General features: G+C 48.3%; 1 protein-coding gene across 3 annotated transcripts; it reads left to right on the top strand.

The window, feature by feature from the left end:
• The first annotated feature begins 3,513 nt into the window (after window positions 1–3,513).
• On the top strand, window positions 3,514–24,828 carry LOC144946705 (uncharacterized). Of its 3 annotated transcripts, none has more exons than XM_078875808.1 (13): window positions 3,514–3,991; window positions 8,613–8,724; window positions 9,289–9,382; window positions 9,708–9,762; window positions 10,592–10,732; window positions 12,655–12,815; window positions 14,228–14,326; window positions 16,844–16,989; window positions 17,116–17,287; window positions 17,483–17,581; window positions 18,540–18,649; window positions 20,112–20,196; window positions 23,786–24,828. In XM_078875808.1, the coding sequence occupies exons 1-13, from the start codon at window positions 3,877–3,879 to the stop codon at window positions 23,840–23,842; spliced, it is 1,446 nt and encodes a 481-aa protein (XP_078731934.1). In that variant the 5' UTR covers window positions 3,514–3,876; the 3' UTR covers window positions 23,843–24,828. The 3 variants fall into 3 exon arrangements, with proteins under 3 accessions (XP_078731934.1, XP_078731935.1, XP_078731937.1); XM_078875811.1 differs by having other exon boundaries at window positions 3,878–4,428; XM_078875809.1 differs by lacking the exon at window positions 17,483–17,581 and having other exon boundaries at window positions 3,516–3,991.
• Window positions 24,829–24,854: the final 26 nt, after the last annotated feature.

Here is a 24,854-nt window from a genome sequence, read left to right on the forward strand (position 1 = left end):
TAAAGAAGTGAAGTTGCCTTTACATGCTTAAGCTGTTAATTTATCCTTTGCATGGGTGGACCTTATCCTTATAAATCATCCAGACATTTGCCCCCCCTGAGAGATTTTGCAGGAGCCGCCACTGACCCCAACCATGGGGAGACAACCATCTGAGGACCCGATCAAAACCATTACCTTGTCATACATAGCAGGTGTTACCAAAAAGATTTCCAAAATCTAAAAGAAACACAAGATCCAGGTCCGATTCAATACAGTACACAAAATCCCTGATTTGATCCCATCTGTGAAGGATGTCATTCCTGACATGTGTAATAAAGGACTCCTTCACACGATGTTGGTCTCCGTTGGTCCTTTATTGATGTTCTCCTCCTCGCCCCGCTGGCCTCTTCCTCGGCCCAGCGTCGTCTCTCCTTGCGCCCCGCGCACTCTGCAGCTTCCCTGCTGCCTGTGCAACCTCGCGCCTTCTGCTAGTCCTCCGCTAGCCCTGCAGCTACCCTGCTGCATGTGCAACCTTGCACCCTCTGCTAGCCCTCCGCTAGCCCTGCTGCTACTCTGCTGCCTGTGCAACCTCGCACCCTCTGCTAGCCCTCCGCTAGCCCTGCAGCTACCCTGCTGCCTGTGCAACCTCGCGCCCTCTGCTAGCCCTCCGCTAGCCCTGCTGCTACTCTGCTGCCTGTGCAACCTCGCACCCTCTGCTAGCCCTCCGCTAGCCCCGTGCAATCCGCACAGTCCCGCTAGCCACTCTGCTAGCCCCGTGCAACCTCGCACGCCCTGTGCGCCCCGCGCACTCTGCTCTCTCCGCACCCCACTGGCTGGCGCCGTCTGGCGAGCCCTATCAGCCTCGCGGCTGAGGGCACGGCGGCCACCCAACGTGGTCTCCCTCTTCGCTCCCTCGACTGCCCCAGATGTCTTCCGGTCTCCTTCCTATAACCTCTCTCCCACGTGACCCTGACTCCTCCCTCTCCCACGTGACCCTGACTCCTCCCTCTCGGATCGTCACATCCGGCCTGCCCATTTACGCTCGCATTACACATGCAATACCCTGGTGTCTACAAACCAAGTAGTGTCTGCGGCAGCAGTTACATTGGGGAAACAAAACGACATGTCTCGGACCGTGTTCGCGAACACAAGGCAGATTTGAAACACGGCAGAACCAATACCTCTGCAGTGGCTGGTCATTGTTATAACGCAGTGGGCTCGCACGAAAGTTTTTTTCCGAGACCAAGGTACTTTGCAAACCTTGTGTGACCCACCCGGTTGTGGTTGTCCGATTACTAATTCGAGCTCCTTTGCTTGCTAATTTCTGCAGCCCCACCCGTCCCTGCATGCCACAACCCCTCCCACCTCCCCTGTAAACTCGGACAGCCACGACTCGACAGAACGCCCCCCCCCCCCCCGTGCCTATATAAAGCCACAACGACAGATAATTTGCTCACCTGAAGAAGGATGTTTGTTTCGATTTAATTGGAGAAACCAAACGACATGTCTCGGACCGCATCCGTGAACATAAAGCAGACCTGAAACACGGTAGGATAAACACCTCAGCCGTGGCAGATCACTGTTACAATTCAGTGGGCTCACATGACATTGACTTCTCCAAGACAGAGGTTCTCTGCAAGCCATCTGGCTACCATGAGAGATTAGTTCATGAGGCGATCCACATATACAAACACAGAGACAATTTCAACCGAGAAGATGGATTCTGGCTCAGCAATCATTGGAAGGACGTAATAAACAATTTCGGATCTTAACTGATTGTTGTTCACGTTTACGGTGACTTTCAGACCGCAGTCCACTCACTGGCATTGACTGTGTATCTTGTGTTCTCCACAGGGAATGCATTATTTGCTCCGCTGCGGGTCTCCTGCCACCGCTCTCCCATTGACATGTTTCATTGCTTCTACATACTATTAACATTCCCTCCCTTTGTTAATGCTACCCCCTACCCCCTCCCTTTCATGCTACTAATCCTGCGTAATGCACGGGCATAATATGACTTTGAAACCCCCCCCCGCCCACCTCCTACGCATTTCCCATGAATATGCTAAATTCCTCTTGATATGCACATTCTTTTGTTAAGGCGCTCTTCTCCCACCTCCAACCCAGCTTATATATAAGCTCCAAGCTTGGCAGTGTCTCATTCTTCACCTGAAGATGGCTGCTTGCGTTGTAGCCGAAACGTCGTGAGAATTATTTTATGTTTTATTTTTATTATTTTATTATTTCCCTTCTACGTGACTTTACCGAAAGAACCAAGAAGAAGGATGTTTGTGTTTCGACCGAAACGTCGTGTTTTCTTTCCTTATTTTTTCTATCGACGTGACTTTACTAAAAGACCCAAATAATATGTTTTTACTATTGTTTGTTATAATAACTTTCTGGGCCGCCCCTTCTAGACATCTGTAAAAATCTTCATAGCTCATCGGATTTCTCCAGGATACATAAAGATTCTGATTTCTTATTACTCAGGTAGATTGCAACAGTGGATTGATCATGGACGATGAAAATGGTCACGATATCAATATGCACATTACATTGCTTGATTACTTGATGGTCATGATGGTACAGCAACATTGTAGGTAGCACGCGATCCGTGAAAGTCGGACTTCTTGAAGTGATAAAAAGACGATGTGCTCTGTCACTGGCAGAATGCGCTATGGAGCAACTCAATGAGAGCGACTTTTCCCACTTAAATGACAATTTGTATACAGTTACATTGCGATAATTGCTTCGTGAACACTGAAATTGTGATGCATGTGAACACGTCCATGTAATTAAAATGTGATAGAAGAAGGGTCAGTGTTGAGATTCTTTCATAATTTGTGACATTTTATTGCAATGAGTCAGATAAAATATGAATGTAATGCGAATGAGCACGACCCAAATGATATAAAAAAAAACTGAATGGGACTTGAGGCGAGTAAATAAAGTAAAATAATAATAAAAAAAGAATTGGGTCTCGCTGTGTCGGCCGGGCTGCCCTGAAAGGTGTATTGACAGGCGCTGTCCCACCACTGGGGACTTTGGCCTGCTCCGTCTTCCAGCCATGGGTCGGTTCGTCCCTCCTTAGTAGAACAACCTGGTGCGCGGGAGCTCCCCCTCGCTCACCATATTGATACCAAGTTGGGTGCGGACGCCCAATCAAGCATGGAGCCTCACAGCGCAGGACTCCCGTCCTCAAGCGATCCCGCAACCCACGCCTCCAAGTAGCTGGATTACAGGCGCACGCCACCGCGCCCGGCAAGAGCAGCGGCCCCGCTTGGCCCCTTTGAGTGTCTAGTGGCCCCGTCACTCAGGGACTACCCAACCGTTGTCCAAATGTTCTTTCGTCATCAGTTTGCTACCCGACAATGTCCAACGCGTAAAGCGGCCAGCAACAAACGGCACGTCATGAATGTACGACGAGTTCTCATCCAGACACGGGGGGGGGAGGGTGGGGGGTGCGTGAGTCGACTCCAGCTTGCCATGAACCTCCTGCCTTCTTGTTGCTTCGTGGAAATCCAACCGCGGCCACCACGGTAATGTGGAATGAGCAACCACCACTGGGTTAAACCGCGTCTTCGCCGTGCTGAGGCCTCGGGGAGGAGCCTCACGTTAGTGGGGCGTGGCTCCGCGTGAGGGGGCGTTGCTCCGCGTGAGGGGGCGTGGCTCCGTGTGTGAGGGGGCGTTGCTCCGCATGAGGGGGCGTGGCTCTGTGCGTGAGGGGGCGTGGCTCAGTGTGTGAGGAGGCGTGGCTCCGCGTGAGAGGCGTGGCCATGTGTGAGGGGGCGTGGCTTCGTGCAAGGGGGCGGTGTCCCCGCGGCCTGCTCGCGCTCCCCGCGCGAGCCGAGCCTCCCTCGCCTGTCGACGTCGCCGCGTGAGGGCGGCCACCCCCCGATGCCGGCTGCGCCGCGACCCCGCGCCGCCGCCAACGCCGCCGAGGCGGCCGCGCTCTCGGCCAACGAGCGCATCCTGCAGGCGTGCCACGATGCGTACACGCATCCCGACAAGGGTAAGGGGAGCCGCGACGAGCAAAACACAAACTCGCACCACCATCAATCTCTACTACCGATCGCAACAACAACAACCGCCACCACGAGCGGCCGTGGTTGGCTGTTATCTCGTCACTCTCTCACGCATCTCACGGGGACGAGGGAGTGAGAGTCCGTCGCTGTCGAACGCTGCAGCCCGCGCTGGTGTCACGCCAGCACTGCCAGCAGAGTTCGACCCCAGCGGCTCCCGCCAGCGACCCCCGCCATAGCGCGGGGACGGCACCGCGGCGGGGTCGAGCCGTGGCCGCGGCGGGGTGAAGATGCCCGTCGGCTGTGCGGCGTCGCTCGCGGGGGCGTCTCTGCACCACCTCCTCCTCCCCCCGCGGGAGGAGCGCGCAGTGCTCCGTCGTCTACGGTCGTAACGCGCGCTGCGGTTCAGAAGGCGGCCCCTGAGCCAGTGAGTGGAAATTCCACGTTCCCACGTTGTGCGGGTCCAGTGCAGCAGTGCTGCTGCTGCTTCACCTGGGGTGCGAGGCGTGGGCGATTTGTTTAGAAGGTAAATCAGCTAAACAAATTAAGCACATTCTAGATTTGAAGCTTTCGTGACTGCAAGGATACATACTCTTTGGTTGTTTCGGTAAAGTCACGTAGGTTAAAAAGAAAACAAATAAATTTAATGACGTTTCGGAGGCATCCCGAGCCTCCGTCTTCAGGTGGAACCGTCACAGCTGTGACGGTTCCACCTGAAGACGGAGGCTTCAGCCTTCAGGTGGAACCGTCATTTAATGTATTTGTTTTCTTTTTCACCTACTTGACTTTACCGAAAAAACCAAAGAGTATGTAAATTAGGCGCAGGCACATAAGTGACACATTTCTTCGTTTCAACAAACCCTATGTATTAATATTTTACATTTTAGTATCGATTGAGAGCCAAAGGGGGGGGTGCAAGGCTGCAGTAAAGGTTATTAAGAACCGCTGCTCTGGACTGTGTTCACTGAATTTCCCTGTACAAGAATACGGAGTAAACCGTATTCACGAATTGAATATTAAAGAAAATAAAACAGGTGTTAAAATGTTCGAACACCAAATAGAAACCTTTGACAAGGCATCAAGTCTGCATTAACCACACGTACTTGTGACAAGGCATGCAAACAACATGCTCTGGTATTATAAACTTGCATCGCCTTTGAAACTGATTGGCCTCCACCAGACGTCTTTATGGCATTGTCTCACCAGAGAACAGTACCAAGCAAGTATCAGAGCACCTACAGCTGCGGTCGAGGAGTTACATTTTGCCAGTATCAAAATAATGAAAATAAAAATAGGTTTTATTTCCAGAAACGGTAAACCCTATTCTTATTTTCATCTTTTTTGATACTGAAAAAAAGTCCCGTAGATATAAACACCCCTGTAATCTGTGACCCTTGAACAGAGGAGGAGGAGGAACAGCAAAACGACATGGACTCTGGACTGAAGCCCTCATCAACATCTCGCTGCCGCTGTACGCGAGACGAGCATAATGTTAAAGATTCAGGGGGCGCGAATCAATCCATGATTTTCTCTTGTCTCCTTTTTACCTTAATCTTTTTTTGCGTCCCATTTCTGCGCGCCTCGTTTGTGCAATTTTCGTTTCACAAGCCTAAAGGTTACATTTAATTTGGATATACTGTGCTGTACTTTACATGAATGTAAACGAGGTATTTGTACGCATTTCGATGCGTGTGTTTTTGTGGACTCACAATCGATGTTCATCAAGGAATAGGCGCATCCTTCAGCATGTCATGGTCCACTGCCTTTGCGATTTCATGAGCCGTCAGGTATTGTAGTCACTTTGTAAGAACTGATTAATGATGTAGGCTTTTGTTTGTATTGTCAGCCCATTAGGTTCTGTATTATTTGGTATGTATTTTTCTATGAGCCTGGAGGTAGTGTATATTGTATTACCATATCATGAGGAGACGTTTAAACATCTATTGTTACATGCACGGTTTGATGATCTTGTTCCGAGTGTGTTATTCGATGTACCAATGGATATGAACATTCTTAGAATATTCTTAGGTTCATTGTCCCCAGCATTCAATAACATGAGCTTAAGAGGACGTCCACACGAGATGCAGCTATGAGATCAGTTAATGTGTGTATTTATGTTGAACTTCTTTCGCACCGTACGTAGCCGACCACGCTAACCAGAGGTGCAGGGGCTGGGATGCAACGTTGCATCGCAGGATCGTGAGAGGTGGTGGCGGCGGCTTGGGGGAGGAATTTACCCAGCAGTGGAATGATCATGGTTGATGATGACGACCACTTGGTGATCTTATGTGTAATGTCTGCCACTTGATGGGTAGTGAACAATGCCCTATGTGTTAAACGGAAGAGTGAGTGGGCCCTGCCACGGTCAAGTGGAATTACCACCTCTAGGGCGAGAAGTGGAAATAAGCACTGCACATGGTTACTATATCAGGAGAGACTTGGTTTATAATCTATAAATAGAATATAATCACGTGACTGCTTAAGGTCTCAGATCTCCCTGGTGAAGAAGTGATTAATAAGACTGCCATGGCCACGTGAACATGTATTTTTACAGTAGAAGTTATGTGTCTTTATCAGAGGAACACTAGCCACGCTAGTGCAAAATAGATAAGGGGGGAGGCCTTTGTATGTCTGCGTCATGTACCGTTGCTGTGTATGTTTGACCGTAGCATATATTGGCAGTAGTGAGGTGGATCGTGCACTACAGCATGACCCCAGCCAACCATGCAAAACTCCAAGGGAAATTGGTATGCGCATGTATTATGGCGCTTTGCTGGATTGACTGAGCCTGAAATGAATATCGAGGGTGGTGTGTGTGGTGCTGTCCCCACCACCACTGTGTGTGCTGTGCTCGATTTAAAAAAGCGACTTTGCGAAACAACAGATGCCTCAATACTCTGCCCTTAGGTATGCAGTGTAATCCTCAAATAGAATGTCCTCTTTTCCTTTTTGCTGAAAATGCAAACTTTGCATAGAAGGGGACAAACTCTAAATGGTTAAAGAAAGACCTTGGGCTCATTTTAGCAACGCAACATGATACGGTCCACACACGTCACCGTGGGTGTTAAAGTCCATTTGGAAGTGAGAGAGAGAGTCGAGGGTGGAAGCGCGTGGAAGCTTCGTGCTCCAGTCGCTGGTACAGCTTGCATGGCCCCATAGTTGCTGAAGAGGCTCTTGTGGATTGTGAGAGAGGCATTCCGTTATCGCCAGCTGCTATTGAGTGAAGTGCCTTGGCTCTCGTGCGTCTCCCTTGATAATTTACAGTATGTTGTCAGTCCACTGCTGTACGAAGGCCTGCCTTTGCCGTGGCAGTCATTGGGGTTATTTGACCATACTTCACCATGCTGGTTAGTTCAGCTTGGTGAAGATGGGAGGGTTCTGGATTGGTTCAGATGTCACTTGCCACTGATGGTAGCTGTGGCTGGGAACCAAACTCAGGTCTCCGGGGTCACAATGCACTGCACTTATCACTGCACCACCCCTCCACCACACTTAGTCCTTCGATCTTTACGATAATATGACAGCAGAATGATACTAAATAAAAAAAGATTTTTTAATTTTACCAGGTAAGGGCCCACTGAGCTATATAGCTCTTTTCAGAAGCGTCCTGGCCACAAAGTGGTTTTTCATATGGAAATGTATAGCAGCCAAATACTCTTTAACGCACATTTCTAAAAATACAACATGGGTTCATTACTTGACTCCTCTTAGATCATTGTCGCTGGTTTGTCGTGGCGGGGTCACGGTTTGTCGACATACGTCCACGCTCACACTTGGTATGCAGTCATGTGGAAAGACAGCTGCTGCTTCTTCCAATAAACATACGCAACTGTTTTTCAGCTGTCCAATTAGCACAGCATCTCAGTTTTAACCAATATAGATACAGTTTCCAATAATTGTCCACGTAAGGAATTCCTTACACGTTTTTGTGGAACCGCTGCCATGTGATAATGACCCTTCATTTGATATTCTGTCTTACTGCAACATGTAATCTGCTGTGCAGGTGATTGAGTCGTTTTCTTTTTAGTGGTTAAATTATCCTTTAAAAAAACTTTGTATGCTTTAAAAAAACTTCAGGGCTGGAGTTGGCCGTATGATCTGCTAAACTCAATTTAAACATTGCAGTGTGCTTGTCATGAGAACATGGAACTGTGGACGCTGGTTTAATCTACGGTGGTTGACTTTAGTTATAAATATAATTTATGTACCCAGGAAAACCTTGTTGAGTCTCAAGACATCTTAGAAAGGTCGTGCGTTGGGATGTTTGACCAATTTCATTAGGATTGTTTGCGTGTGAGCGGAAACCAGAGAAAACTCGCCACACAACACAGCATCATTCTCAAAAACTCACACAGGTTCAGGAACCTATGAACTATACTGCCAACTGGCCAACCTCCCAGCCCAACGAGTTTCACAAGTGTACGTGACCCACCAACCCTGTCGCCTCCAAGGTGCTGGTTTAGAGGCGTGCGCCACCATGGCCACACTTGATCTGACGTTCTCAGCACTGCGAGCCCACAGCACCGATGTGAGAATTACGAGTCGTCTGTGCCACGTGGTCCTCTTTGCCACTCGCTGTTTGCAAGCGACTGATGACCGCTCCGTCTCCAGGGCTCATCGTCATCGCGGCGGAGCTGGGACTCAGCCTCCTGCCACCTCGGAAGAAAATCACCGTCATGATCCTGGGCAACCACTCGGCTGGGAAGAGCTCGTTCATTAACTGGTAAGACTGCATTGTGCATGTTGCAGTATGGAGTGGCGTGGTGTCATGATGCTCAATGGTGACGATGCTCAACGTGTGTGTGTTTAGTGTAGAGCAGGGGTCGGCAACCTACGGCTCCGGAGCTGCATGCGGCTCTTTACGGGCTGCTTCTTGACGATATGTACGTATGTACAGTATGTACTCAGATGCATTGCGGCTCTTGAAATACTGAATTTTGTACCGAATTGGAAAGAAATGGCTCTTCTTGTTATTTTGGTTGCCGACCCCTGGTGTAGAGGTTCGCACGCTGGGCTATGGACCCCAATGACCCAAGTTTGATTCCCGCTCACGGCCGACACGTGGCGATAATCTGAACTGGTCCTGGGCCTCCCCTAGGTCGACTCAGCCTCAAACGAGTACCTGGTGCAGTGTGTAAACATCCCCACTGGGGAGACAAAGGCGGTCAAGCGTGGTGCTGGCCATTCACTCCCTCGTGTGCCGTGCCGGCCTTCGTAGGTGCTCGCTAACAGCACTTGCTCCAATAGTCTGTTAAGGCTATGCGGGGAATATTTGTCTTTGTCTTAGGTATGTAGAGGAGCACGTGCTGAGAACGGGCGTCGCCATCGAGACACAGGGATTCACATTCGTCACGAGCGGACGCAAGCGGGAGTCGCTGACTGTGAGTCTCGAAGTTGCTCCTAAAAGTGACGTTCACGCTCAACAAACGCCACCTGCAGTGTGGACAAAGCAGTTCATGAGCCACATGGGATGCTCTGCCCCAACAGTCTGTTGTGTTGTTGATGAAATTCATAAAAAAACATTTATATTTAGTGACTTGCTTATCTTTTTCTCTATGTTGCATACCTATCGTATTTTTGTATTGTTTATTGTTGTAACTTGTTGACCTGCCCCTACTGGACATCCGTGAACAAGAGATTCATAGCTCATCAGATTCCTCCCCCAGTCTAAACAAACGATCCGATTCTGTACTGTGTCTGCTGTAGGGAAATGCGACGCTGCACTTGTACCCGCACTTCAAGGCACTGCAGGAGATCAAAGGTGGGCTGCGTCGCCGCTGTGGGCGCGATGACACCTCGGGGCCCGGTTCATTGGGTTGGTCGACCACTTGTGTGGCGATTTCCATCGAGCAGCTCCCTCGCGGTCGTTGTTTATTTTGTGAAAGAATTTTGCGATGAAATTGTCACCACGAGTGGCCTCGAGCATCACGAGGCTTTGTCTGGACGATGCTTTGGACAGCCTGGTTTTGATGGTTTTTTTTAAAGGAAAAAGTTTGGAGGGAAAGGGAGGTCTGGACCGCTTGCACGTTCCTAGATTCGGCGAAGAACAGGACACCCACCCTGCCACTTGCAGACATCTTCAAACAGGAAAGGGTTCATAGTCCTATTGGTGTGCGGGTGACAATGTTTGTTATTGACATCGGGCCCAGTCAGCAGCTTTATTACCACCAGGCAACTTCTTCTGCAACCGTCACCGTATTCTATAGATTATAAAACACACTTTGTTTCCTCGCGTCCGCCCTATATTTAATAAATAAAAATTTTACACCCTTGTTTTTCACTCCTGGGAAGTTTTTCTTAATGACCCCAACGTTTTGGGTGTCTTACTTTATGGAGCATCTTGTAACCTGGGGAACATGGTAAATATGTCAATGTAAGCATACTGTCTGGCTTGGTCTGGGTGAACTGCCCGTTTTGGACATTAGTGGCCATTAAAACTCACCTATTGAGGATTTATCTGAATATGTAAAGGGCGTTATTATTGTTATTCGGATAACTCGACTCTTCGTAACACCTAGTGATGTCTCGGGTGTAGAGCGTGGGTTGTCGAATGATGGGCTTGTGGTTTCTCGTGTGCTTCGCACACACAGGCGTGACCGAATACCTGGGTACCGAGATCTCCACTTCCAAGCAGAAGAAGTTCAGCCTTGTGACGTTCATCGACACACCGGGCCTGGTGGACGGGGACATGAAGTATCCCTTTGACGTTGACAGCACCATCCATTGGCTCGGTACTGAGCCGTGTTTACTGATATAACCAATGAACCGCACTGTTATTGCTGCAGCTGTGCACTGGACTGATTTTCTAGTACCTGCATATCGCACGGTTGGCTAGGTACGCAGTGAAATAATTTCAACACATACATGGTAGCTGCATATTGCATAGCGTTATTGGTGTACCCCTGTATTGCATTGTGTGTACCCATGTATTGCATTGTGTCATTGATATTTGTATCTACCACACTCCTATTGGTGTACATAGGTGCTGGATTATGTTATTGGTGTATTGTGTAGTCACCGCATTCTTATTTGTTTCCAAACCACTTGGTTTGGCTAGGACATTCCCATTTTTCTATAGCGACAACTTTGAATAGAAACACATCTAACATTACAGTTGAACTTATATCAGAACATCTTCTCGAGAGTTATTCTGATTCCGTGCTAGTAAAATAGCATGACAAACGAGAGGTGACCAGAACAGAGGTGATGCTTATGGGAACGGACGGGAACAGGATACATGATTTTAGAGGCTCGTGGGACAGGACGGGGTGGGAATTGAGCCCATGGGAACGGTGGATATAAAAAATTTGAAGAAAATGTTTCTACGTTGACGTGCATGCGCACCCCCACAGTATATGTGCGGTACTGCACACGTGCCCTGTGGCGATCAATTGATGACACGGTTCAATGAAATGTCACAATTCGGTGTCGTGATTTAATTCAAGAATTGATCGCTCTTGGTGAAATGTTATACGTCTCTGTGTTATTGTCTTTTTTCATGCGCTACGCGAGCACGTAACGCACTGCATTGTAACGTTCAGCTCATCTCCTGCGCTAAGTTTTTTTCCCCGCACGAACTAAATGACTCCCCACGGTCGTCATTAATGCACTCGCACTGTGGGACATGTTAACATTTTGAGCGCATTATAACTAATTTCTTCCGTCATGATAATGGCAATTATAATGAACACTGGCTTCTTCATAATCATTATCATCATTAGCCATGACCAGGGGTGGGCAACCTGTGGCTCTGGAGCCGCATGCGGCTCTTGAAGAACTGCTTCCTGAAGTTATTCATTAAGGACCACCTGTCTTCACGTGCATCTCAGCTCTTGAAATATTGAATATTTGACCGAATTCGAAAAAAATGTCTCTTGTGACTTTGGTTGCCGACCCCTGGCCGTGACCTGTCTACGGATCAATGAAGGCCTCCCCACGTCACCGTCTCTTAACGGTCACGCGATGCCCGCAGATCCGTCGTGCTTCAGCACGTGAGCTGGCCTCATCACTCGGCCTCCTCAATGGTGATCCTCCTAGTTGTGATCCCTTATTTCACTCTCATTCCATCACGAGCCTCAACCATCTACCATCGTCCTGCCCAAGCCCACTTGATCAACACGACGTTAGAGTGTTTGATCCCTCTATTTATTTTTATCTCGGTCTAATTCCCAGCACGCACCTCTAAATACTTTTGTGCAAACTCTTTTGCCTTAGTTTCATTATCTTTGTGTCTGTTTCTGATGAGTGTGTCATATTGACCATGGCACAGCGCCACAATGAAGGCAGCTGCAGTGTTGAATGCAAGATGAATATAAGCAAAGCAAAAGTCGTGTTCTGGAATGTTGTCACAAATAACTTGTGAAGCCACAGGAATCTAAAACACAGCAGAATATGTATATGAGTTGGGTGGTTATTGAAGGCAGATAGGAATCACAACGATATATTTGGAGCCAAGCGAGCAGAATAGAAGGGTGTTTGAAAAAATAAATCATAAAAACTCAGTTCAGATCATCGTGCGTTGCGAAGAATGTTTTCAACCATTAAAATTGGCTCTCAGGTGGCTTCAAATACTGTTTCACTGCTCTGTAGATTGTTTATTTCGAGTGTACCGGCTGATGGACTGACCGATTGGTTGAATGTCGTTATTCTCCAGGTGAGCTGGCAGACCTAATATTCGTGTTTTTCGACCCGATGGGCCAGGCGCTCTGCAAGAGAACGCTCAACATCGTGGAGCGACTCAACGAGCGCCAGGGTGACAAACTGCGCTTCTTCCTGAGCAAGGCAGACGAGGCGGGCACCGAGGTTGACCGCCAGGTGCGGCCCCACACAGCTGGCACCGTGCACGCTCTGGTCGTGTCCACGGTTATCCCAATCGGTCCCCAAGCGTCCCCCCTTTGCACACTGTGAAGGGCAGTGGTACCATGGTGCCGAGATGTTAACTACCTCACTTGGCATACAAGAGGTCATGGGTTCAATCCCAACCATGACGATGCCTGTGTATTTGGAGTTTGCATGTTCTCCCCGTGGTCGCCTGGATTTTTCTCAAGGTCCTCTAGTTTTTCCCTCCACATTTAGAAACGACATTTGTTTAAGAGTATTTGGCAGCTATAAATGTCCACGTGATAAGCCTATTCGTTGAGCTATCATTTGTGGCCAGGTCTCTTCTGAAATAAATAGTTTAATTACTTCTGCAAGTGTGACATCCAGTACTTCCTCATCTAAAAATAATAATTTCAAGGACTCTGAATGTTTTGACAAACTGTACAACTCCTAATAGTCCGAGTTGATGTGTGGGGACTACATCGCAGTTCTTGTCATCCGTGGTGCACCATGGAGGTTTGACCAGATAATCCGTGACGATGCGGTGTGCTGTGGACTATGGGAGGGAAGATTTGTGCGATTCCATTAATTTGCTAAAAATTGCGGATTACAGGAGAATGGCAGCACATGGCTAGCCGTTAAATTAATCCGCATTAAATTAACGTGTTCCGAGGTTATGAGTTTTTCTAAGACCCATATTGCAAATCTCTGCCATATGGGTCTATCGTGATAAAGGGATATTTCAAATTTTTTCGACTTAACAAGTAAAAAAAAATGCAAAGATAACTTTCTACGAAACACTTCACATCAGCACAGCTAGACTTTTCAGATGCTAAACCAAAAAATAAAAACTGTTAAATAAAAATAATAAAAATCTTACCCATAGGTTTCCTTGCAGCTCTGCCTCTGCAGCTCTGCGTTAGTCCTACTTACTCGCGCAGTTTGCGGTCTGCAAAGTGTTTTCAGTGCACCGCAGTGCGCCGCGCATTATGGAAGCAGTTGCGGACGGTCAAAAAATGTGCGAATTTTTAAGTTTTCCGGATTGTATTGCAGATGGCAGAGTGAATCTCTTCTGTATATGGATATAGCAGGGAAGGATCCGCATCAGTGGATATTTCTCTATGTGAGAAATGGCTCTATTGTGTACCCTGGTCAGTATTTATGCCTTGGCATAGCTCTCCTTTTTGATCCTCTTCTGAACTGTGGCAGGAGGGTCAGGTGGGAGCTAAGTATTGTGGCAGTTTTCTGACGACCTTCGTGGTGTCCACATTCACTCTCATACCTGTACGGATGTAACCCTCGGAGCTGGCCAAGGCTGAGTGAGGTACGCAGCTGCCGTGTGAAGTTCGCAGGCCCGCGCTCTGCCAGTCTTTTTAACAAAACGCGTTCGTGTTGTCTCTTTGCAGCGTGTCATGATGCAGATTGTGCAGGAGCTGTGCAAGCGGCCAGGCCTGAACAAGTGTGGCTTCGACATGCCCACCATCTACATCCCCAACCCAAACCGGGTGAGCCCCCCTATCTTCCCGCGCACATACAAGTGACACCGAGTGTCATTCGGGGGAGTCCCCAAAAACCCGGGAGGTCAAGTGGAGTCGGAAACCGCGCCGGTGACGGGGGCCGGTGGTAGCGCGTTCGCCGCTTTGTGGCCGTTCGATTGACGGTTAGATTCTGGCAGGCCGCCCTGGGTAATACTGCGGGTGTACGGATCCGTAAAAATACACGCCATCTACTGCACATTTGACCTTTAATAGCCAGTGACGTTTTTTGCCGGTGTCACGGTACAAATTTTCCTAATTTATTAATATTACTCATTACGCTAGCAACATTGCCCCGACTGTGCAGTTTATGTGAAACACAGCACCTTCATGACAGCCTTGTTCTATTAGAATGGCATGATTACCAAATTAATATGATATACTATTCCTGACTGAACACATTCTCAATGTCATGCTTTCTTGCTCGTATATGTCTGTGCTTTTGATTTTCACTGTATGGTCCAATAACGTTCCAGGTTACAGTGTTTCTAGACTCAACAGTTGGTATTGAAAGGCCATGGGTGAGTGAGTAGGTATCGTTATATGTTATTTGTATGTAACTACAGTGAGGGTAAAAAGTATTTGATCCCCTGCTGATTTTGTACATTTGCCCACTGACAAAGAAATGATCAGTCTATAATTTTAATGGTAGGTTTATTTGAACAGTGAGATACAGAATAACAACAAAAAAATCCAGAAAAACGCATGTCAAAAATGTTATAAATTGATTTGCATTTTAATGAGGGAAATAAGTATTTGACCCCCTCTCAATCAGAAAGATTTCTGGCTCCCAGGTGTATTTTATACAGGTAACGAGCTGAGATTAGGAGCACACTCTTAAAGAGAGTGCTCCTAATCTCAGCTTGTTACCTGTATAATAGACATCTGTTCACAGAAGCAATCACTCAATCAATCAGATTCCAAACTATCCACCATGGCCAAGACCAAAGAGCTCTCCAAGGATGTCAGGGACAAGATTGTAGACCTACACAAGGCTGGAATGGGCTACAAGACCATCGCCAAGCAGCTTGGTGAGAAGGTGACAACAGTTGGTGCGATTATACGCAATTGGAAGAAACACAAAAGAACTGTCAATCTCCCTCGGCCTGGGGCTCCATGCAAGATCTCACCTCGTGGAGTTGCAATGATCATGAGAACGGTGAGGAATCAGCCCAGAACTACACGGGAGGATCTTGTCAATGATTTCAAGGCAGCTGGGACCATAGTCACCAAGAAAACAGTTGGTAACACACTACGCCGTGAAGGACTGAAATCCTGCAGCGCCCGCAAGGTCCCCCTGCTCAAGAAAGCACATATACATGCCCGTCTGAAGTTTGCCAATGAACATCTGAATGATTCAGAGGACAACTGGGTGAAAGTGTTGTGGTTAGATGAGACCAAAATGGAGCTCTTTGGCATCAACTTAACTCGCCGTGTTCGGAGGAGGAGGAATGCTGCCTATGACCCCAAGAACACCATCCCCACCGTCAAACATGGAGGTGGAAACATTATGCTTTGGGGGTGTTTTTCTGCTAAGGGGACAGGACAACTTCACCGCATCAAAGGGACAATGGACGGGGCCATGTACCGTCAAATCTTGGGTGAGAACCTCCTTCCCTCAGCCAGGGCATTGAAAATGGGTCGTGGATAGGTATTCCTGCATGACAATGACCCAAAACACACGGCCAAGGCAACAAACGAGTGGCTCAAGAAGAAGCACATTAAGGTCCTGGAGTGGCCTAGCCAGTCTCCAGACCTTAATCCCATAGAAAATCTATGGAGGGAGCTGAAGGTTCGAGTTGCCAAACGTCAGCCTCGAAACCTTAATGACTTGAGATGTGTGCAAACCTGGTGGCCAACTACAAGAAACGTCTGACCTCTGTGATTGCCAACAAGGGTTTTGCCACCAAGTACTAAGTCATGTTTTGCAGAGGGGTCAAATACTTATTTCCCTCATTAAAATGCAAATCAATTTATAACATTTTTGACATGCGTTTTTCTGGATTTTGTTGTTGTTATTCTCTCTCTCACTGTTCAAATAAACCTACCATTAAAATTATAGACTGATCATTTCTTTGTCAGTGGGCAAACGTACAAAATCAGCAGGGGATCAAATACTTTTTTCCCTCACTGTATGTGTTCGTGTGAGTACTCATGTATGTATTTGTTTGGCCCTGCTTGACTTCAAGACAGATTCAAATATCTACTTGTGAGGCCAGAGTAGCACGGTTCGGTTCTGGCTGAGTATGGCAGTCAGTGGAAAACCAGCCAAACCGTGAGAGCCCGTGCTGGCCTGGCACGAATGGGCCAGTGTTAACTGCTACAACTGCCAATGGTTTTAGGCTGTTCGTCCTTGTAGAAGAGCGGCTTCGCTCATTGGGCATCACCGGCTGAAATAATGAAGTCTCGAGTCGAGTCTGGAAAAAGGGGTTGGAGAGAAAACGGCGAATCTTTTGTCTTTGTCTCCGTCGGCGGCGCGCGGTGCAGGCGAGCCGCTGTGTCAATCAGATAGAGGACGTGTGCCGCACGATTGAGAAGACCATCGACCAGATGGTGCAGACGACGCTGAACACGCTGGAGAGGGACTGCGACGTCATCGCGCTTCACGTCACGCAGAGGCTCGCGGACGACAGGTCCGCCTCGTGGGCGCGTGGCGGTTGGGTTGGGGTGTGCGGGATATACAAACGATGTATTTTTTGCGCCTCTTGCGCATGCGCGTTTGTGTGTGCGTCACACGGTCCGCGCGTGTGCACGTGCAGCGAGACGCGGCAGCACAACCGAACGGCGTGGGTCCGCGGGCTGCTGTATGGGCTCCTGGCGCTGGTGCTGCCACTGTCGCTGCTGGCCGACTTGCTTCACAATTCGCTCGAGTACGGCACCATCGAGGCGGCGCTGGGGCCCAACCTCACCGAGCTGCTCTACGTGATCTCAGTAAGGGCACCACGCCAACACCGCACCGGCGCTGGTGGTGATGATTTCCCACCGCCGAGCAACTATTATGGATTAAGTGATTGAGCTAATGATTTGCTTTGTCTGAGAGTTGATAAATTGCAGATTCACCCACCAACTTTACATTTATGTTTGGGAGAGTGCGAAGTTATACGGTCCATGTTTTGGTGTTTGTAGCTCCAGTTGCTTTCCGGAGAGGCTTTTACCTTCCACCGGTATTGTGTCGGCATCACACCGATAGCTGCTGAGTGTTGGCACTCAGTTGGCACCGCATTGGTACCGTATCAACACTCTTGGCACAGTGTTAGTATTGTGTTGGTATTACATTCGCATTGGCATCATGTCAGTATTGTATTGGTGTATGTCTATGTATGTCTGTATGTGCTTGTCTGTGTGGCCCGATCCTGCACTCCCCCTAGGTAAAATTAGCTCTCAATAAGTATTTGTAGCAGAGTGTAAACATCAACACTGGGACGACGACAGAAGCCGGGCACGGTGCTGGCCACACCTTCTTGTGCTCCGTGCCAAGCTCAAAAGGGGCTCACGAGCAGCACTTTCCACCTACATGACGGATGTGTGTGTGTGCGTGGAGGTCCCGGGGGCGACCCAAGTTCGATTCCCGCTCACAGCCAAGACCAGTGACAATTATTTGAACCGGTCCAGGGCCTCTCCTAGGTCGACTCAGAATCAAATGAGTACTTTGCAATGTGTAAATCTTGCCGTAAGGGAGACAAAAGGCGGCCGGACATGGTGTTGGCCACCCACCCGCTCATGTGTCACAGTGGTGGCTTTCATAGGTGCTCGCTAACATTACTTTCCTCAACAGTCAGTCTCTTAAGGCTATACAGAGGATCTTTGTCTTTGTTTTTTAAATCCTTTATATTAAGTTCGCTTGCTTGCTTGCTTGCTTGCGTGCTTGCTTGCTTGCGTGCTTGCTTGCTTGCTTACGACCGTGCAAATCTTTCGGTCGTTTTTTAACCCACTTTCCGTGATCCAATCGAGCTGACATTTTCCACACAGACTCGTTGTGCGAGACAATTAATGTTCCTGAAAAAAAATTCCCTAAATTTTACACTGTTTAGGGAAAACAAATTAAATATTTAATTACCAATTGCTTAATACTGGCAGACAATCATCTGACCCATAGGTGCCAGAGGACGAGAAGACTCTAGCCGCCACGCATATAAAGGATTTATAGTGAAAAACTTTGTTTTTACGGGTTTACTTGTTTGAGGTGCCGTTTAACCTGCTGTGGAACGTGGTGCCCGAGGAGAGCCACTCCACGGCCTTCCTCGTCGTGCTGGGGCTCGCAGCCATCCTCTTCTACCTGGCCAAGATGCCCAGGTGTGCGCACGGTGTGCGGGAGGAATGCACGGGAACATGCGGGACACAGCGAGACACAGAATATGGCCGCGACACGAGGGACGATGCTGCGTGGGGAACCTCAGGCACACATGGGAGATATCTAATGATACATGGGGCACAGGGGTCTGTGGGCAAACAGGGACACAAGGGACATCCGCAACACGCAGGACACAATGGTGGTGATACGGTGGTAGCGCATTCGCCACTTGTTGTAGACGTTCGCATTTTTATCAAACTATAAACTAAACTTAAAACTATTAAACTATTTTGTCCTTTTATTAGGTAAAGCCCACTGAGCTATATAGCCCCTTTTCAGAAGTGACCTGGCCACAAATAATAGCTAAAAGAAATGGCTAATCATCATTTGGACATTTATCGCAGCCATATACTCTAAACGCATGTTGATTCTAAATGTGGAGGGGAAAACCAGAAGATCCGGAGAAAAATCCATACGATCACTGGGAGAACATGCATACTTCAAATATAGAGGCATCAGGGTCGAACCCACAGCCTTCTATGTACCTCTCGCCACCATGGTTAGAATCTGGCAGGCTGCCCTGGTTATAACTGCGGGTGTTGCAACTGTAAAGTATACGCCGTCTGCCTCGCAGTGGAAGTTAAAGATCCCATTACATAATTTTAAATGACTAGTTCCATTGTATGTCAGTGTCGTGGTCCAAATTAGCCAAATTCTTTAAATTATCTGTAAATTACTTAATTGGGATTACACGTGGCAATATCGCTCTATGCAGTGAAACCACTGCAGCATGTGTGTCTGTGAAACATTGGAGTGCTTGCCTTTGTAATGGCAATTTTAATGTCAACACCAAGCTAACTATTTCGCCATTATCATGATTACAGGAAGCACAGGACACGTGGGGATACCTGGGACACGTGGGATACCTGGGACCCATAGAACACATGGGTATCTAGGACATGTGAATTAGTGCATCACAGGATGCCCAGAACGTGTGGTTGTCAGGAAATGTAAAAGCATGGCACAAATGCAACGCAAAAAATACCTGGGAGATCGGATGCGCATGATACACAGGATGTACGGGATACCTAAAACACATGTACAGTAGTTTTTTATATTTGGAACATGGGCTCTGACACATGTACATACACTGGCATTGATGTTAATCGTGGTTATGGTGGTGTGGTGTTGATGAAGTTGAAAGTTATGATGGCCATGATAATAGTTATGGTACTGGTGATGTTATTGATGTGATGGTGACAATAATAGCAACGATGGCTATTGTGGAGTTGATAGTGATGTAAATGGTGGTGGTTCAAGTGGTTATGGTTTTGTTGATGGCAGTGCTTTTTTGGTGGTGGTGATGGCGCTGGGTGGTGGTGCAGCATTAATGACAGTAATGATGATGACGATTACAATTGCGGCTGTAGTGACAACGACACCTTGGTTGCGTTTCTGGTGCAGGACGAGGTCTGTCCTCACAAAGAAAGGGAAGCGCCAGCTGCTGGAGATCCAGGAGTACGTGCGGGAGGTGGTGAAGCCAAGGAAGGTGTGTGCGCTAACCCCGCGGCCGTCTGCGCTGCTCAGACCCATCACTCATAGAGCCGGGACGTCCAATTGCTCGATTATTAGTTCTCTTACTCGCTGGACAGGAGGGCGCCACGGTGGCGAGATGTTAACTACCTCGCCTAGTACTGTTGAAAACATATCCCGTGGTGGTTGTCACGCAAGTTACTCTACTGAGTCACGTGACCCTGGCCAGGTGACGACATGATGTACACTGGGATATCACCCCGTGACAGTCTATGTATCCCGCGCGTGGAGGGGAATTGTCAAACTTTATGTTATTTAAAATCTCGAATTATGTAGTGCCTTTTTGACAGTGCTTTACAGCAATTACAATAATTATACATGAGATGATAACGGTTTAAGATGAAGAATGGGGTTATTAAAAGTGGTGGTGTCGTTTTTGTGATGGTAGAACAGGCGGGGGGAGTGTTAAGGAGGGGTTGGGGTAGTCCTGGTCATAGCTGGGGGATAACGGAAAGCTGGGGGAAGGAAAAGTATTGCGGCATCGCATTGGGAAGACAAAGGAGTTCAGCCAGGGCGGGAGCCAGATGGGGGTAAGTGGCTGCCATATGACAATCGATTTATAACACGATAGGCAGAATCTTTTGAAGTCACGTTGAGATCTTTCTAATGTCATGGGGGGGGGGGGTATTCAATGCACCCCACAACGTGCCCTGAAGCTGAATGCCCAAATGAGATCATGAACAAATAAATTCCACTGACGACGTCCCTCTTGTATGGGATCTGAGAGTGGCTGCTTGCCTTGGGAACTGCTCCCAGCTCACAGGTGCTCGCGAGGAAAGCGGGGGAACCATCGGCGGGTGCTCGCATTGCAGTCCAACAGCAGGTCCCTGCATGTCCTGGCAGGAGTCTTGCTGAACCATGAGTTTGGCTGAATAGAAAACGCCTTTGGAATGTGTGGTTGCGGGGGTTGTGAACGGCGACATTAGGGAGGCGCTTGGCCAATGAAAATCGCGTCTCCTTTCTTTACGAGGCTGCTTTTTCCCTCTAGGGCAGTGCTTTTCACAAACAGCATCCACTCTGCACATTCGCTAACCTCACCTCAAACCCACACAATATTGGGCTGTTGGGTGGACGTACAGAGCGGTCAGCGTCCATGCCACGACTCGGCCGCTTTGTGAAGAATCCTTGGTGTGCAATCTCACTGTAGCCACGCTGGATTTTTTAAAACTGGGAATGACCGACTTGAGGTTTACTGCAAAGTGGATGTTAATGATCCCTAGTAAACATTCACGACAATAGACTGTTGAGTGCTGACATCACGGCTCAAGTACCAGCTTTAAATGTACGTGAAACTTCTGTATGTAATCAGTATGAAGTTTGTATGTTCTCCCTGTGGTCGCGTAGATTTTTTCTCTGGGTCCACCAGTTTTTCCCTCCACATTTATAAACATGCATTGAGATTTTTTAGATTATTTTGCTACTATGAATGTCCAAATCATAAGCCACTTTGTTGAACTATCGTTTGTGGCCAGGTCGCGTCTGAAAAATAAGTGAATATCTGGGCTTTGTCTGGTAGGAAGGGGATGGTTTAGTTGTATTTGTTTGTGTTTGGGTGATTTGTTTACCTTTCTTGTACTTGCACTACTATCTTGTTTTTGTATTGTTTGTTGTAACAACAAATCTAAATGATCTGCCTTCAACCTGCACGAACCAGCGTATTGTTTGTTGTAACGTTCTTTACCCCGTGCCCCTATTGGACATCTGTGAAAAGAGCTTCATAGCTCATCGGATTTCTCCAGTATAAAGAAATATTTTGATTCTAATGTGCTGTCACATCACGGAAATTCGATATCAATGGGCCATCCCCCGGCTAAAATGCCATGGAGCTGGGTGAACCAAGTACTTCAACACCTTTGACATTAGCACCGCACCATCGTGCAGCCTGCTCAACAAAAGAGCCTTTTAATATATCAATTTTATTACCAAAAATTCACCAACACGGCATGTTACATTTATGTTTATCTGTCCCAAGTTGAATGGCCCCATGGTGTTATTTGAGTGCTCCTGCCTCTGAACACCATGCAAGCCAGCAGTATTTGTTGACTCAGGAAGTTGAAACCCATCCAGAGTTTGTTGCTTAGGCAATACGGTCGGATAGGCTCATAGACTGATGTATTTAATTTATATTGGCATTTCTGGTGGTGAAATAGACCCCTTTGTCCATCCGTTCTTCTGTCATTCCTTCATCGCTGAGAAGCCACCAGGACGGCGCATGGTAAATTGGGAACACTGTAGCGGAATAACCAGGATTGAAGGTGTCCCCCCCCCCCCCGGTGTGAGGGGGGGGGGGTTAAGGTCCTCCTGATCGCAGCGAATTGACAGCTGCTGGGGAGAGAGCTCAGTTGGGGGGGACTGTGCGGAGAAGGGACCCCTCCCCCTTTTGGGATTTTGCTGGGCGTCCGTGTCCACGCTTAACGTTCTAGCCAGTGACCCCCTGATATGCGAAACACTTGCCTACATTCTCTTTGTTAGTGATGATAGCGCCCATCGTCAAATCGCCCGGAATGTGGCCGACCTCGTCAGGTCTCGTCTCGGAAGATAAGCTGGATTAAGCCAAAATAATTATTGGGATGGGCGGACACCGTGCGTGGTTGGCGTTATAAGCTGCAGGGTCTGGTTGTGGGCAACAGAGGGCAGTGCAGCATAATCCATTGCACTGCGTTTACTTCCACGTGTCAGCTGTCTGCCTTTAACCCGCACGAACCAGCGTGACGAAGCAGTGTCACAGTAACCCCCAGCGTGGGAAGGCACCTCATCCAGCAGTGGATTTACAAAAGGGGTTGCGACATGTACACGAAAGAATCATAGAGTAATGTACACGGGAGTATTTGTTTTTGCTTGTACAGCACTACCAATGCGTTGAGGCCGATTGGCTTTAGTGTGGTCACATGGTAGTATTTCTGTGCACAAATGTGACGACTCTTTTATCCGTTCTCCACTGGGGTTGGCTGCTTTGGCTTCCCAATGTTCACATCCCACCATTATCTGCCGCAGCATAGCCTGTAAGGCCCAGTCCTCTTCACTTTCATTCACTAAGAACACTTAACTACTCTCTTAGTATTCCATTAACAAATGTTACTGTTGTTAATTGGGAAGTCGTCATTGTACAAGTATTTAATTTTAGTCGGTGGCAAGATGTTAACTTCCCCGTCTTGTATACAGGAGGTCATGGGTTCGATCCGGATCCTGACGCCTGCTGTATATTTAGAAGGGGGTCTTCTTTTTCTCTGTGCATGCATCTTTATATGCAAATGTTGTGGCATTATGGCTATCCCAATACAGTTCCAGCTGGCGTCGTGTGGTACACGACCAGCTATATTTAGCTTCGGTCTCCCATAGGTTGACTCAGCTCAAATTAGTATTGCCTGGTGCGTAGTAAACAGCACGAAGAAATGTGGTCGTGTTATATAAATGAAATATAATCACCACTATACGTATGAATGTGGCTCTGACGTCGTGAAGGGAGTCTGCTGTGTTGTGATGGCTAAAGGTTGTATTGATCTCGGCTGTGCGATTCTCTAACCCGCACGCATGTTGTGTTGCAGAGAGAGCTGTACAGGGAGTACTTGAAGCAGAGCGTTGGAGAGCAAGACATGGACTGAAGCCTCACCACTTGCACCATTCTCACACTTAGTACTTTCTTTTAGCCAGAAAGTCCCAAATGTTGTTCCGAGAATTATTTTCGCATGCTACATCCATCTCGCCTCGTTTTATGCTAAACCCGTTCGTAAGATTAAAGCGATATTGATTGCAATAAGTTAGTATTATGGATCGGCCTAGTGGTTAGTGGTAGTGCCTTAAGCCGGTAATCCCTACTCCATTCCAGCCGAGCAGCTCTCCGAGAAATATGACTTGAGAAATGTGCGGACGGATACCCACTCAGTGCGTCACTGTTATATTTGAGCCCCTCGTTAGGAAGTGCTTGACTATCCCCACCTACTACCGCCCCTGTGTACCACTGTGTGTGTGCTTTCAGTTGAATCTCATTTGTGTTGTCAAAAGCCCTAGTACATGACACTGGATTATTTAAAAAAAAATTCGAAACCACGCTAAATCTTTGTTGTCGCTGTCGTCATCGCGGCGTCGCCACCAGCGGGCGCTGAAGCAGCACTCGCTCACTCACACCCACCACGTGTCCACGATACATTCCGCCCGCGGTCACGTGCGCGAGGGTCCGCCACGTGGGGACGTGCCTATGACGTCATCCCGCACGTGGGGGAGGCGGGTTAGCGCACGTGCACCCGTGACGTCATAGTGTTGTTGAGTCGCGGACGTCACGAGGCTGCCGCATTGTCGCCGAGCCGTTTTGATTTGTCCACACGAACACAATAGAAAGGCGCTGCGTCGCGATGTTGCGGTTTGGCGAAAGGGGGGCTGCGCTCGCCGCCGCGTGCGGAAAAGACGACCGCCGGCCCCCGTCGGGCGTCGCTTCAGGCGCTGGACGGAGAAACGGTCCCGCGGGGAATGTTTCAATTCGCTCCGAGCGAGCTTTTGGCGCGCCCATGTTGGGTGAGGGACGGGCGCCCTCGAGTCGGCTGGGGGTTGCGTGACGTCACTAAGATGCGCAACAGCTCCCGCACGGCCCCCCCCCCGCACGGTCACACCCCCCCCCCC

Source organism: Lampetra fluviatilis, chromosome 42, assembly GCF_964198595.1.
Source record: "Lampetra fluviatilis chromosome 42, kcLamFluv1.1, whole genome shotgun sequence".
In the NCBI taxonomy this organism is placed as follows: Eukaryota; Metazoa; Chordata; class Hyperoartia; order Petromyzontiformes; family Petromyzontidae; genus Lampetra; species Lampetra fluviatilis.

Excerpts from the sequence above, each read along its gene's own strand:
- LOC144946705 (XM_078875808.1), top strand. The coding sequence starts at position 3,877 with ATGCCGGCTGCGCCGCGACCCCGCGCCGCCGCCAACGCCGCCGAGGCG. Across the intron at positions 17,288-17,482 it reads AGCTGCTCTACGTGATCTCA|CTCCAGTTGCTTTCCGGAGA; the intron begins GTAAGGGCACCA and ends TGGTGTTTGTAG. Across the intron at positions 18,650-20,111 it reads TACCTGGCCAAGATGCCCAG|GACGAGGTCTGTCCTCACAA; the intron begins GTGTGCGCACGG and ends TTTCTGGTGCAG.